The following is a 17463-nucleotide window of genomic DNA, read 5'->3' on the forward strand; positions in this document are numbered from 1 at the left end:
CAGTGAAGGCCTCCTAAAGCATCTCCAGGAAGTAAAAGTTACAATTTGATGATTACAAATAAAAATTGGAAAAATAATTATGTCACTATCTTAAGGTGCAGGGAATTGTATTAGGAGACATTTTTCCCCATGCTGACCCCAAAGATTTTTATATCATTTAGCATCTTAATGTCACTGGATATAATTACCTTATATAAGAGCCTCTACGTCATTTGCACAACAATGTTCTTTCATATTTCTGGGCCAGTCTAAATGTAAGGCATGAAAAGTATAAAGTAAATCAGAGAAGTGTTTAAAATGAAAAATAGACAGACATGAATGGCTTTATTATGGTATAAAATGGAATCTGCAGTATTATAGTCCTATTGTATTGCTCTTATTTGTGCCAGATGAGATGATGCCAATGGAATGAAAGGACACTACTGTCCTCTTTTTTTTTACACAGCAAACCCAATTAAATACAAAAAATATATATATATATTAAACGCATGGATAAGAAGTGTGTAAAATATTCAATGGCATAACCATATTGCATGAGTTTCTTACTTTTGGTGGCAAGTACAAATGCAATGGAGCGGCAATGAAAGATGATGCATCTCAGCATGAATAAGAGAGAGGAATATAAAAAAAAGGAATAAATGATCAAGGGCTAGCAATGATGCATGACACAGAATAAGACATCAAACATGTTGAAGAACGACAAGGAAAGGAGAAAAAGGAAATGATTAGAGACGGGAAGGAATAAAAAGAGGGGAGGGGAATGTTTAATGTCCATGTAAGAGTCGTGTCACAATATTAATTGTCAAAAGACTTCAAATTGTTCTATGATTTCTTTTTTTTTTTGCATAGGACACATTTTTGATACAGCTCTTGCAATGGATCTTTGCAGGTGCAAAATTGTTGGTACCTTTTGGTTAATGAAAGAAAAACTCACAATGGTCACAGAAATAACTTGAATATGACAAAAGTAATAATAAATGTAAAAAAATCTATGAACGAGCAATGGAAGTCAGACATTTCTGTTCAACCATGCTTCAAAATAATTATTTCAACAACAAAAAAAACTAATGAAACAGGCCTGGAAAAACATGATGGTACCCTTAACTTAATACCATTGCAATCAAAGATTCCTGTAACAGTCAATGAGAGTTTGGCACCACTCAGCAGGTATTTTGGCCCGCTTCTCGTGAGCAAACAGTTGTCTCAGATTAGAAGCGTGCCTTTTCCAGATGGCATGTTTCAGCTCCTTCCAAAGATGCTCAATAGGATTTAGGTCAGGGCTCATCGAAGGTTACTTTTGAATAGTGTAATGTTTTCCTTCTAGCCATTTTTGGGTGTTTTTAGTTGCGTTGTGTGTCGTTGTCCTGTTGCAACACCCATGACCTTCGACTGAGACCCAGCTTTCTGACACATTTCTCTCTAGAATCCCTTCATAGTCTTGAGATTTGATTATACGCTGAACAGACTGAAGACACCCTGTGCCAGATGCAGCAAAACAGCCTGAGAACATCACAGAGCCTCGTTCGTGTTTCACAGTAGGGACAGTGTTCTTTTCTTGATATGCTTCATCTCTGTGAACATAGAGCTAATGTGCCTTGGCAAAAAGTTCCATTTGTGTCTCGTCTGTCCATAGAACATTATCCCAGAAGCTTTGTGGCCTGTCAATATGTAGTTGGCAAATTCCGGTCTGGCTTTTTTATGATTTGTTTTCAACAATGGTTTCCTCCTTTTGCCGTCTCCCATTAAGTCCAATTTGGTTCAACAACAGGTGGAGCTTGAAGTTCACATTTCTATCTTTCTAAGTGTTTCTGGGCTGCTTTGTTATCATTCGTATTATCTGTCTCTTTCATTTGTCATCAATTTTCCTCCCACAACCACATCCAGGGAGGTTAAACTTCTGAATAATATGTGCAACTGTAGTCATAGGAACATCAAGCTGCTTGGAGACGGTCTTTTAGCCTTTACCTTTAACATGCTTGTCTATAATTTTCTTTCGAGTCACCTGAGGCAACTCTTTCCTTTGCGTCCTCTGGTCCATGTTGAGTGTGAAACACACATATCACCAGACAGCACAGTCTTTACCTGTCGCCCTAAATATCATCCCACTAACTGATGGTAGAGTGTAGTCCCCTGTGAAGTCTTTTCTAGGGGTACCATCATTTTTGTCCAGGCCTGCTTCATTGGTTTATTTTTAAAATAACTCTGTTTAAGCATGGTTGAAAAGCAGTCTGACTTTAATTGCTTAAATTTCATATGATTTTTTATTAATTTTTTGTTACTTTTGTCGTATTCAAGGTATTTCAGTGACCATTGCGGAGAGTCCCACCAATTTTGTCCATGTGTGTACCTACAGTATTATTGGAGCTTATGAGGTCCTAATTGAAAAGGAGAAGGACTCACTCTACCTCACTTGTTTATCCACTACTTCTACTTCTATCTTAAACACCCTCTACCTGATCTCACCTCGTGAAATGTGACAGCATACTTATTATTGAGCCTGAGACTCCTGTTATGGATCCTTTTCTAGATGCAATCATGGAAAAGTGTAAAAAAAAGTACCGTACTGACCCATGAGGAGCCGTGTTGGATTTTATGGTCTAGAGATTTTTGCATCCAAACTAGCAACTGCTGCCGAAGACTTGTCCCCCAACGAGTTACAGAATGTTATCAACATACCAAAAAACTCCCAGTGGCAAAAAGAAAAAGTGAATGCTGTACCTTTGGTTGGAGATTGGGGTGCAACAGTACATAGCCGTTTGGATCAATGGCAAAATAGTATCCATTCGGGCCAATCTGGATGGAGAAAGCACAGGAAGGAGAATTACAGTGCATGCATACTGTAATGCTAACCAAGTCTGTCCCCTAATCAGTAGTCACAATTTTTTGGAAGTGTGCCACTGCAGTGGTTTGCACATGCAGGACACAGCAAGGCCCATTTTGCTGAACATCTTTTGTTTACCTATACGTTACGTCACAAGATAAGATGGTATGCGAGATAAGAGGAGACAATACACGATTTTAACATTACTTTTAAGAAAAGTACACATAAATGCACATAACAATATATTGCAAATTTCCGAATGTAATGGAATTACATTACACTCTTTTGCATTCTGTGTGTATGCTCCTGGCCCCGTCACCACCCAAAGAGACTGTATGACTGACAAAAGGGTCACTCTATTCATGCTGTGAAACTATAGAACCAACTCGCCAAGGTGCTGAAACCAATGTACAGTATGAACCTTCAAAAAAAAGACACACATGCACATGGCAAAAAACTGAAACCGACAAAATCATCAATTTCATTTTTAATTATTGTGTGTTTTGTGTGTATTGTGCATTTGTCACGTCTCGCCTTGACTACTGTAATGTACTGCTTTCTGGTCTTCCAATGGCGAGTCTCAAAAGCTTGCAGTTAGTACAAAATGCTGCAGCGCGACTTCTTACAAGGACATGTAAGTGTGACCATATTTCTCCAATACTAGCCAACCTGCACTGGCTCCCAGTTCATTTAAGATGTGACTTTAAGGTACTGCTTCTGGTTTAAAATATTACATGGGTTGGCACCTTTTTATCTGGTTGACCTAATTGTACCCTATGCTCCGTCTAGAAACCTACGCTCACAACACGCCGGTCTTTTGACTATCCCGAGAGCCAGAAAGAAGTATGCGGGCTCTAGAGCCTTTTCCATTCGGGCCCCAACGTTGTGGAATGCTCTACCTGTTAATATTAGAGCTGCTACCTCAGTAGAAATGTTCAAGTCTTGACTTAAGACTCATTTCTATACTTTAGCGTTTAGTTAAAAATATTCCCTGCCTGTTTTGACTGCCGCTCCTTCTCTCTCCCATACCACCCCCCCCCCGGTGGAGGGGGGGTCCAGGAGAGGCTGTTTGGAAGTTGCCTTGACAAAACTGGACATCTGACGTGGCCTACCTTGTGGAGGCGCTGCAGCAGAGGGACGGTGATCATCTCAAGACCCGCGGCTGCCCAACTGTCCTAATGGCATTACATCTTGGACCTGGACTATTATACTCTCTGTTTATATTTAACTGTCACATGTTAACCTCTCGACATCCATTGCAGCTTGGTCATCCTAGAAGGGGGATTCCCCCATCTGCGGTCCCTTCTCAAGGTTTCTTTTTCCCTAATGGGTTTTGAGTTTTTCCTTGCCCTGATGGGGGTTCAGCTCAGGGGATGTCGTTTGTCGTCTATTGTCTATCATCTACTGTTGCCTGCTTGTTAAGCCCTTTGAGGCTCTTTTGTGATTAAGGGCTATATAAATAAACTTGACTTGACTTGACTGGCCTAGTGTCCATGATTCAGTTTTTTTCTGAAAGAAATCTTGTCATGTTTTAATCTTGTGAGATCTTGTGACACCGCTACTGTGCATTTTTGTTATACCCTCATCAGATGTTATGTTTACTTCTTTTAGTTTATTTAGTGTGATGAACGTAGTGCCAAAAAAATGGTGTTCAACTCACTGTGAAACGTGGTGTGAGCTTTTTGATGTCATTCAGAGACACGTCAATCCCCATCACGCCGAGAATGAGCTGATTTTGATGCTGAGAGACAGTGGGAGAGATATGAAGATAAATAAACCGCACCCTATGGTTGACGCCGCATGAGATTATGTGATTACTTCACAGCACCTCGCCATTCCTGTCATCTTTAGTCTTGGTCTTATTAAAGACAGGAAGTGTCCCGGTAATGACAAGACCCAGTTCCTGAGTGAGGGACAACCAACACACACACACATAAGAATTTTCTGAGCATGGGAGATAAAGTTTGTACAAGTACAGGGGGAAAAAAAGTCAGACCAGTGCATCGAGGTAGACATTTGTCCATTGAACTTGTTTGGCTTGCTTGTCTGCCAGAACCATGGGTCTTCCCAGGACATCCAGGTACTCCTATATAACAGAAAACACTGTGTTATGACGGGTAAAAAAAATAGAATAAAAAATAAAGATTTACCTGTGTGTTGATTCGTATGGCTCCAATAGAAGGGATCTCATAGAAATAACCTGTATTAAAAATTGCACACAAAAAGTCCATCAGTAGACGAAATCACCATTGAACCCCCCCACCACCTCCCACCCCGTTCAGCATTTTCATCCCATTCCCTAGAATTGTATACAGTGTGAATATGCATTGTATTGCACCTTTATTGGAGCAGGCCATCCACTGAATGGGTCCTTTGTCATAATTGTGCTGCCCAACCGAGAAGGTGAAGATTCTAACCTAGAATATTAATACCATACCGACAAAGCAACATACAATGATGTTAAAAAAAATCAGAAAAAATGTTAATTGCATTTTTATTTGTTAAATATAATTCAGTGCAATTTTCTATGAATTAAAAAAAATCAAACAAATATGATAATATATTGCATTCCAGTAATAACACTGTTAAATTAGGCTGAGGTTCTAACAATTAACATTCACTGTCCCATAAAGGGCATCCAAATAGTTATTAATCATACAACCCTACAATGTTGTATTAAAGAAATTGCATGATTAATCTCAATCATTTTGTGGAGATGTATCAAGAATAACAGGCCTAATTAACTGATTATGAGCAATCAGGTCATTAAGTATTAGTAACTTCAATATTAGTGTAAACATTATTTGCATAAACACAATGTTGCGCATGGGTTCACATTAATGAGGTTCATATTGAGATTTGAAAGACATGAACTCCGAGCTTTTCATTAGGTGTGCTGCCTTTAAGGTAAGTAGCCCATGAAGTGTTAAGTATTTGTGGCTTTTATCAGCATAAAAAGTGGAAGGATGTGGATGGTTTAGCCTTAGGGGAGCTCCAAAAAGCTCAAACGGAAGCATTTCCACAAATCTCAAGCAACATAAAACGTGAAAGCAACTAACATTTGTGATGAATACTACTGGAGGAAATAATACAATTGGGAAAGGCTTTCTCTGAGTTGTTTTCAGATTGTGATATGATGTTTAAAACATGGAAAACAGTGTGTGTGCTTATTGTGTGTGTGTTCTTATACTTTTTTGTCTGCGTTGTATTTCTCCAGTATGGCCTGGGCTCGTTCTTCTCCTCCATCAGTAAACAGCATGATGATCTTGTTACAGTTTGCTCTGCTCACATTAGTCTGGTTGCAAAAACAAACAAAGCCAACATGGCAGTTATTGGGATTTTGGATACATTGCACATACCCTGGTACCAAACATGTATAATTAGGATATTTTTTCAGCAAAGACTGAGATGTCAGTCATAAAGACGTTGAAATATGGCAATAGATATACCACATTTTGCAGCTTACTTAACATTTCAAGGAAAATATGAAAGTGAAGTGGAGGCTTGAGGCATTATGCTAATATAACTTTTAATCTGCTATTACGTTTTTTCTATCCTATTGACACCTTTATATAATAAAATTGGTCAATTTAAACTGGAACAGTGCAGGAACTGAGGGGGGGGGGGTGCCATTCAACTTATGTAACACATTAGCCCAGCAGGTGGCAGCAAAAGACAATAGTACTGTCTTGTCTTAGCTACTTGTTTGATAAACTTTATTAGCGGGAAATCTCATATTTGGCATTCATTTTATGTAAAAAAAACCCCAAACAAATCTGAATAAAAGAAAGGATTAAACAGTGTTTCCAGAATAATGCCGTTACTTACTCTAATAATATTGTTATTGTTGTCCAGTAACAGTTAATCAATTGAATTAGTATTCCAAAAGTTACAAAGCCATTATCGCTTACCAACAGGGAAATGTGAAGCTTTATTATACACTGATAGCTCTAGCAACAATCCGGAAGTCACTGCATTATGCACTACTACTACATAGGTAGCTAAATAGCTATTTAACCAGAGCTGTGGTTGCTCACACTCAAGAAAACAGTATAGGATACAAAAAAATATCTCAACGGCACATGTCACTAAAATGCTAAATCCAAAATTTTGACGTATTTGAAAGTGTTTAAAAAAAGTAATGCAATAAGTGACTTTCCACTGTAACTAATTACATTTAATAAGGAGTAATTCTGTTACTAATATAATTACATTTTTGGGAAAGTAACAAGTAACAAAAAACTCATTTTTGAAAGTAATATGCTGGTTCCAAATTAAAAATATACCAAATATACCAAAGCAGCTCATACACATTAACTTGTCTTTGAATAATTTGTTTGTGAACAAATGAAAAGAATAACAAAAAAAGTTTTAGACAAAAGCAACAACAAAATACTAAAGTAAACGTAGAGTAAAATATTTAAAATAATATCAAATATTACCGCAGAGAGCTGCTCAAAAGCAAATTCGAATCCCTTTGTGTAGTTTGTAATTCCTTTTGCTGTGATATTCTGGACTGCGTCTTTCAGCAACTTCTTGTTCCTCACATTGGCTTGAACCAGATGGTCAAAACACGCCGTCTTCTTCACCCTAGTATTGAACTGTGACAAAAACAGCAAGGCATTATGACTTCAATATAAACATCCATACAAAGAATTAGTTGGAATTACTCATACAGTGATATGAAAAGGTTTTTTTAAAAAATCACTGGTTGTTGGGTTCAGCTATTTCAGTTAAATATTTCATATAGCAGATGAACGCAGTGATAAATGAGAAGTGAATTGATTTGAATTCCTTTAGCACAAATTATTGGAACGCAAAATTTGTTTGGTAAACTCATTGAATCTAAACCTGCATACACAAGTGAAGCCAATCATGAGAAAAGGTATTCAAGGTGTTGTTCTCCGTTTTGTATATGAAGGGTAGCACCCTGGTAGCCTCAAAACAACTGCCAAACGCCCTGAGAGCAAACATTGTTCAACATCATGATTTAGGGGCGGGATCCAGAAGTTAGCTGAGAGATTTCAGCTGTTAGGTTCCACTCTGAGGAGCAAACCATCCGGAAACCGGACACCATCAAACCTGACTGGAATGGAGATATTTGTATAGAAAATTTGTAAAACAAAGCCTTCAACCAGAATCTACACCCTCATTGGAAGCTATAGGAAGCGCTTATTTCTGCAAAAGGACAATCTACTCAATATTGTGTCATTTTTCTGTTGGTGTGCCCAAAATTATGCACCTCCCTACTTTTGTTTAAATAATTATTGTACACTTTCTGCAAATGCTATAAACTTAATTTCACTTCTCATGTATGGCTGTGTTGGTCTGCTATATGATACTATTTCACTGAAATGGCTAATCCCAACAACCAGTGATTTATAAAGGAAAATCTTGAAAATTATCAGGGGTCCCCAAACTTTTTCATACCACTTTATATGCACATTCGTCACAGAATCAGGGTCGTGGAATAAACATGTACTCTTGCATAAATTACCAAATGTGCAACATATGTGTTCAAGAAATACATTGAATGGGTACATATACGGACACACACAGAAACACACACACTCCCACCTGGCCTTGGCTGTTATGAGCCAGTGGAAAACAGATACATTCATCAAGGCCTGCTAATTGCTTCACATCCTTGGAGCTCAACGACACGGTACCCATGGTAACAAGATGAAAGCTGTATAAGAACAATCTTATGCAGCACACCCTCTTTTTTGGGGGGGGGGTTCATTTCCATCCCATATCATTCATATGCGACACGCACTCAGCTTGACAACAACAACAATCAAAGCAGTCTTCTACACACTTGTACACAAGGTTGTGCTCCAGGCTGTAATGATAGTGCTGATTTTCATGACTTAAGAAGTGTATGAATGATGAGTTGAATACAACATAAAGTGCAATGAATGCTGGAAAGGTGAGGTATAAGAAACCACAACAAATCGACTAATCAGAGTTTCTCTGTGAGTCCTCAAAATAAACTAATCTCCAAGCAGGGGATGCAAAATGACCTGTGACCCTGTGTGGGTGTGCATGCATTTCTAGTGTGGCCTTGTCGGTCTTGAAGCTGCTTCTCCTTTGACAATAACAGACAAACAACATCTCTATTTGACTGAAAGGCAATGATCACAATGGCCAGAATCAAGGTGAAAGCAAATAGACGGTCACGAACACACTACAGTGCACACACAAATACAATGGAGGTGAGCATAATGGCCCACGACGCACACACACGCATCCATTGTCACATAATCTATTAAAAAAGACTGAGGCAGAGAGGTAAGAAGGGGCTGTGGGAGGGCGAGGAACAGTACAGTATGTGTGAATAGAGAATATGAGAGTGGGAAATGGAAAGGGTGTGTCACCTTGTATGGCAAATAGTGAGATCTCATATGTTATGCGGCACAGTGGAAGCTTGATTTTTGAATGCCTTAAAGTTTGTAAAAGTTTGTTTCAGCAACCATTTTATTATATCCTCTCAAGGGACAATAAAATAAGACTTAAACTTAGATATACTTTACAATACTCAATACTTTACAAAGCTTGTATAGCAGAATTGATTCACTTTCCACTGAGACAACTCAAAACACAGTCATTATTGTGTAAAACACAAGTGAGCAGCAAGATAATTTTGTCTTGCCTATAGGAGGCAGTGATATAATCTGGGCTTGAGTGCTGCTTGCGTCTAGGGAACTGCGGTTCATTAAGGGAAAAATTAATTCCAACATGTGCTATGACATTGTGAAGCAAAGCCCCTTAGAGAACGATCTACTATGGAACAACAAACACAAACACAGCTCCAAAATGACAATGGTGAAACAAGTTGAAGTTGAAGGTGATGGAGGCTTTAAAAGGGACCTATTATGCTTTTCCACTTTTCTCACCTATAAATGTAGTTAAAATATTGCATTCTCGTGATGTAATTTAAAATGTTGTATTCTCCATGCCAAAGTTTCAGATAATGAGGTTTGCGCATTTGGAAGTGAGCCCTAAAAGAAGTTGGGGAAGGCTCAAAACTGTGGGTGTCAAAAAGCTACATAAAACTGCCCCTTTGTGATGTCACAGAGGTGCAGACCTCCTTATATGGTCTTGTCTCTATGCCGGATAAACGCTCTGCCCTCCCCCAAACTCTGCTTCCTCTGCCCTCCCGCAAGCTCTGCTCTTTTGTTTACTTGCTAGCAAAGCCACGTTTGTTTACAATTCCTAACGACGCCACCATCAGGCACAAGTGGTTGGTGTTCCTGATTCCCTACCAGCAAAAGAAATGTATTTTAATCTGTCAAAGGCATTTCACACTGGACTGTTTTGTGAACATGGGCCAGTATGCAGCTGGACTAGCTGACGCCTTTCCAAAATCACAGCAACCCTCTGGCCAGACATGGCCCTGTGGTCTTCAGCAGCAAAGCTTGCTTATGTCATGGAGCTGACAGTACCATGGGAAAATGGGATTGAAGAAGCTTTGGAAGAAAAAAAAACAACAAGTATTCTGACCTAGCAAAAGATGCATCCAAGAATGACTCCATCCATGGAGGTTAGATGCAGGGGGGTTGTTGCTACATCTACCACCAGTCTGTTGAGGAAAATCTGAGTGAGAGGTCATTCCCTCCAACAGCGTATCAAAGCCATAATAAGTGCTGCGGAAAAAAGAAGGAACTGGCTCTGGATACAGCGGAATTACAAAGCGTGGAAAACATAAAGACAAGTGGTATGCAGTCAGGTGTACACCTGGTTCAGGGTGAAGGGAGAAGTCCTTCAAGGGAAGTGTAAGATATGGTACCGAGGGACCTGAGACGCTGGGTACATTGTTAAGCCATCTCGAGAAATCATGTGCAAAACATTTTACCTTAAACAATCCTTAAAACAGCATCAAACTATCCACAGAAACATAATAAAGATGAGTAAAGGATTCCCTGGCTCTCAACATCTTGTTGATCTGCTCATGACACATACATTCAACCAAGTTTTCTTTACCTGTGCTCTTCCAAATAGTTCTATTTACTAGTTAGTTGGATTTTTGTGTTTGAGGCAGCAGGCATTCCAAGATTGGATTAGTGATGACACAAGACAGAAGGCTAATCTTCCGGCCTTAATGCTGCTGAACACTTCCATGCTCCAGTTGGCACTCTGGCACTGCTCACTGGACTGACACCAGCTAACACAGCCAAACTAACTGAGCAGGCTGGATAGATAAAATGTAGCGGGAAGAGATCACACATGAAAGAGGAGTAAAGATGAAGAATGGGAAGGAGTAGCCAACAGACATTCCTCTGACCTACAACAGCTGCCGTGGGAGTGTGCGTGTGTGTGTCTTCCTTGACCAAATGCCAACCTGGTCCCTGGGCTCCTGTTAATGAGGGAGGATTCATAGCTAACATTAGAGATTAATGATTGAATGTCAAGTTCCAACACCTCCAGGTGGCGTGCATTAGTCCTGGGTGTGTATGAGCGAGCCCGTGGAAGAAAGAGACATAGTAAGAGGGTGACACAGAGCAGAAAAATGAGTTCTGATGAGCACAACCTCCATTTGTTTGCCTTTTGCTAATTGATTTATTAGGGGGCGGGATGAAGGCAATTAAGCAGACTACGTCTACACTTAATATGTATTACAGCTTGGACTATTAAGAAGTCATTACTAGTCGTCATGACAACACTGACAAAGTTCAGTTTAATGCTAAAATACAGCAATGTCCACAGAAACATGTTCACCAGGAAAATTAATTTCTTGGCTCATTTTCCACACAAATTGCTCTCATTAAAAATTAGCTTTTAGGAGGAAAAAAAGCAAGGATGAACTTAGAGTATATGTTGTTTTAATTGCATAACTGTATGTTCTCATGTACTGGAATTTCCGGTGCATAAGCCACAACTTTTTTCTTAAACTTTCAACACTGCGGCTAATTGATGGCTATGTTCTAACCTTGTGACATCTCCTTTACTTTAGAACTACTGCTTATGAATTTAAATACTGTGCCGCTCGCACGTCAGTGAGGATATGGTTGCTCATTTTTTGGCAGGAGCCAATAACAAAGAACACACGGCACACTTGTCAACCCACTGGAAATCACAGGACTTCTTTACTCAACATAACAATGACTAATGGTGTCATCTTACAAAGAAGGCTAAACTTGTCTAAGAAATACACAAGTACCAATATGATAACATTAAAAAATATATAGTTTTCCCATACTGCATAATGCAAGTAAAATCCCCCCCCCCCCCCATCTGAACCTTAGCGATGCTTTGTTATTGGACTTCTGCGTTCCACCATGCGTACACCATGTCCAAGCAGAAGGGTTGATGCAACCAAGCAGCTCAGTGAGTGTTCCAGAGGGTGCCTGAGGGTAGACGCCACTGGTCAAGCATGCCATTTGCCTCAAAGGCAGTCAGCCCATCAGCCAGAGATCCGACCGGGTGTCTCAACAACTGGTATCACCGCTCATGAGGGAAGATGAGATGCAGCATCTAGGAAAGTTTGATGCCTACCCAATGCCCCGTGTCAATCACCTAGTGAAATGCTGAAAATGCCCTTCTGTCCGCAGTTCCCTCAGAAACCTTGCGATAGATTGGTCTCTTACTGAATGAGTCACTGAAGTTTGAATTGTGCATGATAAACAGCTCAGAAGAGACAATCTCAATTTAGATGGTAAGTATTATAAAACACAACATACACCAATACTGTATATAAATCTTCTCTATTTTGTTCTACGTGCTCCACCTGCCATTCTTGGAAACACAAACAAGTATGTAATGGATGCTGAAGACTGCAAATCTGCCAAATCACTGTCCACTGAGACAAACAATGCATTGTTTCCAAAAACAAACCTTCCCCAAGGGTGTATAAGCAGTCAGCTCCAATCCTTGGGCCCATCTCAACAAACAAACAAAAATGCCTCCATGGGCACATATCTACACGCCACTCCGGCTCCTGATTGGGTCTTTCAAGACATAAACAGAAGAAGATAAATGAAAAAGTGTAAAATGATTGGTAGATGAAAAAAGTGAAAGTGAAAGGAGAGAAGAATGAGAAAAGTTGCATTGTTGTACACACAGTCGAAAAGGTGCACAATGATATTGTTCACTAATTCAAAAAGATGAATGGAACTGGTAAGATGCTGAGAAGGAAAGGCAATAGAGAGATGAAGAATGACTTCTTCCAGGTTCCAGTGTTTGTTCCAGTTTGAGGCTTTAATTTCCTCAGAAGCAACGGTACAGCACACACACACTATATACAAAGTTAAAATCAATCAAGGGCTGTGTAAGACCCCTGACTTCCCCTTGCATCTTAGGTCTTCATACACTTTGAGTTCTTGCAGTTTGGCCAAGTGTGCAATTCCTTTACGTTTGTGCATATAGCCATGCAACCTTGGTTTTCATCATTAATTTGTGCCGAAAGGTCAGACAAAAAGCGAAACATCCATCTGTGTGACACAGCAATTGTAGTGTGTGTGGTGTCTTCATTCGTGCATTGGAATTACAAGCACATCTAAATTGAGTCTGGAGTTTCTACCTTTGTGGAAGTGTTTCCTTACCTGCATGGCCTGACTTGCACTATCAACACTTACATAAACAACGTTGACGTAGTCATCATCAGACAGCGTTTCCAGCATCTCGCTGACAGAGGTCCTGATCAGTTTGAGCGTCAAGCCGGACACGCTACCGCTCCTGCAAGGAAAGAAAAGACAGGTTGATATAATAAGGAGCTAAATAAAAAAATGAAATATGTTAGAATCAGGGGAAATCAGAAGTACAGAGATCAATGTAGTTATTAAGTTAACTCACGCATCCACCAGAATCAGCATGTCTTTGGGAGAAGCTGCTCCTTGGATATACCTGCATACACAGAAAAAAAATTCCTAAACTTTGAAAACAGCATATACAGTGGTGCGGCTAATTTATGGCTACGTTCAAAAACTCATGACATGACTGCTTTACTTTGGAACTACAACAAATTGTTTAAATACTGGTAGCTCTTCCTTTGGCAGGAGCCAGTCGTGAGCTATAAGCGAACTCACAATGAGCTTCTCAAAAATGGCAAGAGGTCAATAGTCAATGATACAGTCTGACTGACCCCTACACCCTACAAATAATGCTAAACTCATCACACATCAACTTAACGGTCAAAGGGTGGATAAGAAAGACACAACACACAAGCTGAATGTCTTTCCATAATGCATTTCATCCCAGCAGTGGTACTCTGGCTTCTTCAACATGAAACCCTAAGAATTGTCCATATAGGTGTAAATGTTTGTTTGTTTATGGGAATACCTCTGTTGAAGACCAATAAACAACAATATTCTTAAATATAAAATTTATAACATTTTGCTCAAATCTAGCCTCACAAAGGCAAATTGTAGCTTATTTGTAAGAGCATTTGGCTTAATTTAAACTTGTAACAAGACCATTTTACTTAATTCTAGTTATGTGATATGAACGGCTCACTTAAACTTAGACCCGATGTCTTATTTTAGGACTCATTACATTATTAAAGTCACAAGAAAAATATTGTGGTTATGAGAATTTTAACCAAATAAATTTGAAGTCTCATTTTAATATAAAAAGATGCTTTGCATCACGATTTGAAGAATTGTGGTAATTTCAACACAAATTGTATCTTTAATGGTTTTTGAATAATTATGTTTTTATATAAAAATATAGTCAGTGTAATGATGCAAATACTACTCCACTGAAACGCTAAAATAAATAAAATTGTGTCAAAAAAAAGTCATACTGTAAAACAGGGTTATAAGGGACGGCTGGGTAATAAGGGACAATTTTCGGGAAAATGTTTTAAATGTAACTCTGCCTTTTAATGTTAAACAGGAAGCTACTTTGTGTTTGTGTTTTTTTAAAGAAGCACATATTCTTGAACAAATCATTCAAAAAATATTTTCCCGAAAATTGTCCCTTATTACCCCGCTGTCCTTATAACCCCGTTTATAGTATATAATTATGCATGTAAAAAACAAAATCATCTTGTGCCTGAATATTCAAACCAACAAGCAGCATCCTAAATGGGAAATGAGCCATTACCAGGAGAAAGTAATGATGTTTTTGTATGTCTTACCAAGGTCTCCTGCGTACATCATACAGGTCAATTTTGCTGGGCGTCTTACGAGCATCCATCCAGGGAGAAGCTTCAGAGAGGGAGGGAGAGGAGAAAAGTATTCATTACACATTACTCACACTGGGGTAGGAAATAAACCACTAATTGCTATTTTATTTACGACACAGGGGACAACTTAGCAGTGACCAAAACAGACAGACATGTGGGTAATATTACACACATGTTGAATTCAATGTTATAATTCACGTAACATTACATTCTACCATCATAAATATAATTCATGGGAGTAACCAACAGAGATGCTGGCTGAATTTAATTGCTTGCACAATCATTGGCTCGTTTCTATGTGCTGCCATTAGTGAGGACAGGCGGTATGAAAGCAGCCAAGCACGCATGAGATATGACTGCTCTTTCTGCATGCTAAGTGTTTAAAAAAAACAACAAAACAAAAACAAAAAACAAGTCAAAGCCAGTGATGATCCCTGAATATTGCACACAAACCTCTACTGTGAAGCCACACGGGGAACTTCATGAATAGAAAATACCATGCGGCTTAAGCAAAGATGATAGAAGGTTTGTATAGTGCAATCACAGCAAGGAGTTGGGATTTTGATTAATTCAAAAGTCTTGACTGTATTCACTGTATTATTGTATCTAAGGACAGTCTGTAATTATAACCAAAGTAATAGGAAGTGACGCTGATGATCACCCATTTAAAAAAAAACAACAAAACATACACTTCTAACTTTCCCTAATGTTGTTTCTTATGTTGTAAGGTGGATCCTTGGTTCTGAAGAAATATTACTGACTTGTTTGTTATGATGTCATTTCCAGCAAGACAACGTATTTTCCCTGGGAATCTACTTCATTGAATGCATTTCTTAATGTCCAATCAATTTTAAGAACAAAATACACAAAAAGCTATTTACAGTCCAGTGTGACTTGAATGTTTCTTTCTTCTCTGTGACACATTTTTTGACTGATGTGACCTGTAATCTGGAAAATATGTATTATTATAGATATTACTGGCCCCTCAGAACCAGAATTGTAAAAGTATGTACAATTACTGTTGAAGATGCATAGTGTCCTGGTTACAGTTCGCTGACCTTGACCTTTTTTTCATGTGTGTGCGTGTTGTATTTCATTCCTTACCTGGATAGTAGCGAGCCAGACCGGTAGCGCTTCCAAACACCTGCCACAGAAGAGTGGGATCGTCCTCTCTGTTTCTTTTGAACACTTCCTCCAGTGCCTCCGTCCAATTTAGCTCATTCAGCACAATGGTGGCTAAAATGCCATGCATAAAAAAACACAAGCAAAACCCAATGTGTAATTGAAAAGTAAACACATTTATATTGTGACAAGTTTACATATATTGACCTGTTCATTTTTACCTTGAAACACCTGATAACCTCGGTATGTGTGTATGTGTGTGATTGATAGTGTGTGTTGTGAGAGGCAACAGGCATTATGGATGCAATGACACAGCACCTTGACAGCGCTGAGATCCACCTCAGACTTACAATGATGGATGGGGACACAACACTCGCTGCCCCGAACTGGATCAGACTCTTACCCCACACGCCGCTTTCTTTTCCTTTCCTTTTTTTCTTTTCCTTTTAATTCCGTTCAACAGTGTGTTGAAGTTATTGTATTTTTTAAATTGGTCTGTGCTCTTTAAATGAACTTCTGTGTGCATGAACTCCTTTTAAACTTCCATAAGTGCCTGGCTAAGTGTGAAATACATCGGTCTCCATTATTGATTGCGACGTGCTTACTGATGTGCAAACACTTCTCATTTGTATGCATGCCTGTAGAGGGATGAGCTAAATGAAGCGTCAGTATAACCGTGGATATTTTATTGTTTCTAAATTAAAACACATGTGTATGTGTGTGTTAGTTCACAGTAGGCATTTGCCTCATTAAATGGTGAATTCTTAAAAGGAAAAAAAGGAGATAAAATATGTTAGTGTCGATGGTGCATGATAAAAAAATCTGATCGTGCGAAGCTACAGTGGAATAGAGTGAAATAGCTTGGAGAGAGGAAAAAAAACAAGAAATATATACTAAAGCTAAACTCCTCTGCCTCGTAGTAGACACAGCAGCCTGAAGTCAGCGATAATGCCAATGACACTAATTTATTCTCCAGCAGAACTCTGCATCGCTTTGAATGTGCACTCACTGATGAATTAATTGTGCAACTGAATGCAATAACCTAAACACTCTGGCTCTCCATTCCTGTTTACTATTAGTGTGATGCAGTGCAGTTGTACACCACAGCAATCTACAGCAATTATAAACGTATTTGTGTCAATAGAAACTGGGCAGATTTGCTGAAAATGCTCTAAAATGTGTATTATCTCGATTTCTATATTGTGTCATTTAAACTCTTTAGTCCTGCTTTTTCCCTAATTTACCAAAACAAATGTGGCCGTTATGATCCGTCTATCATCTATTTCCAGCCTACAGTAGCCGTCCCATGCTTCTGCCTGCCTGTGCAAGGTGATTTCATAAACCTTGCCTCCTACTTTACCCAGAAAATCCAATTTTCCCCCAGCTGAGAAAAGGC

General features: G+C 39.0%; 1 protein-coding gene across 6 annotated transcripts in view; it reads right to left on the reverse strand.

Moving 5' to 3' along the window:
* Positions 1-17463, reverse strand: part of LOC131130920 (voltage-dependent calcium channel subunit alpha-2/delta-1) — a 76580-nt gene that overhangs the window by 23327 nt on the left and 35790 nt on the right. For 3 of the 6 annotated variants that reach the window (XR_013627188.1, XM_058075074.2, XM_058075075.2), the window contains exons 7-19: positions 16050-16181; positions 14898-14967; positions 13613-13663; positions 13396-13495; positions 7264-7422; positions 6012-6116; positions 5160-5238; positions 4972-5021; positions 4818-4907; positions 4650-4724; positions 4482-4562; positions 2719-2793; positions 2464-2523 (exon numbers count right to left, since the gene is read on the reverse strand). Coding sequence is in view for 4 of the 6 variants with exons in the window: in XM_058075074.2 (XP_057931057.2) it covers positions 2464-2523; positions 2719-2793; positions 4482-4562; positions 4650-4724; positions 4818-4907; positions 4972-5021; positions 5160-5238; positions 6012-6116; positions 7264-7422; positions 13396-13495; positions 13613-13663; positions 14898-14967; positions 16050-16181 (1127 nt within the window). In the remaining 2 variants the exon portion in view is untranslated. Of the gene's footprint in view, positions 1-546; positions 2524-2718; positions 2794-4481; positions 4563-4649; positions 4725-4817; positions 4908-4971; positions 5022-5159; positions 5239-6011; positions 6117-7263; positions 7423-13395; positions 13496-13612; positions 13664-14897; positions 14968-16049; positions 16182-17463 lie in introns of all 6 variants that reach the window. The other 3 variants (XM_058075076.2, XM_058075078.2, XR_009130123.2) reach the window with 2 other exon arrangements.

Source organism: Doryrhamphus excisus, linkage group LG1 (genome assembly GCF_037039965.1).
Source record: "Doryrhamphus excisus strain RoL-2023G ecotype Guam linkage group LG1, RoL_Dexc_Guam_v1.1, whole genome shotgun sequence".
Lineage (NCBI taxonomy): Eukaryota > Metazoa > Chordata > Actinopteri > Syngnathiformes > Syngnathidae > Doryrhamphus > Doryrhamphus excisus.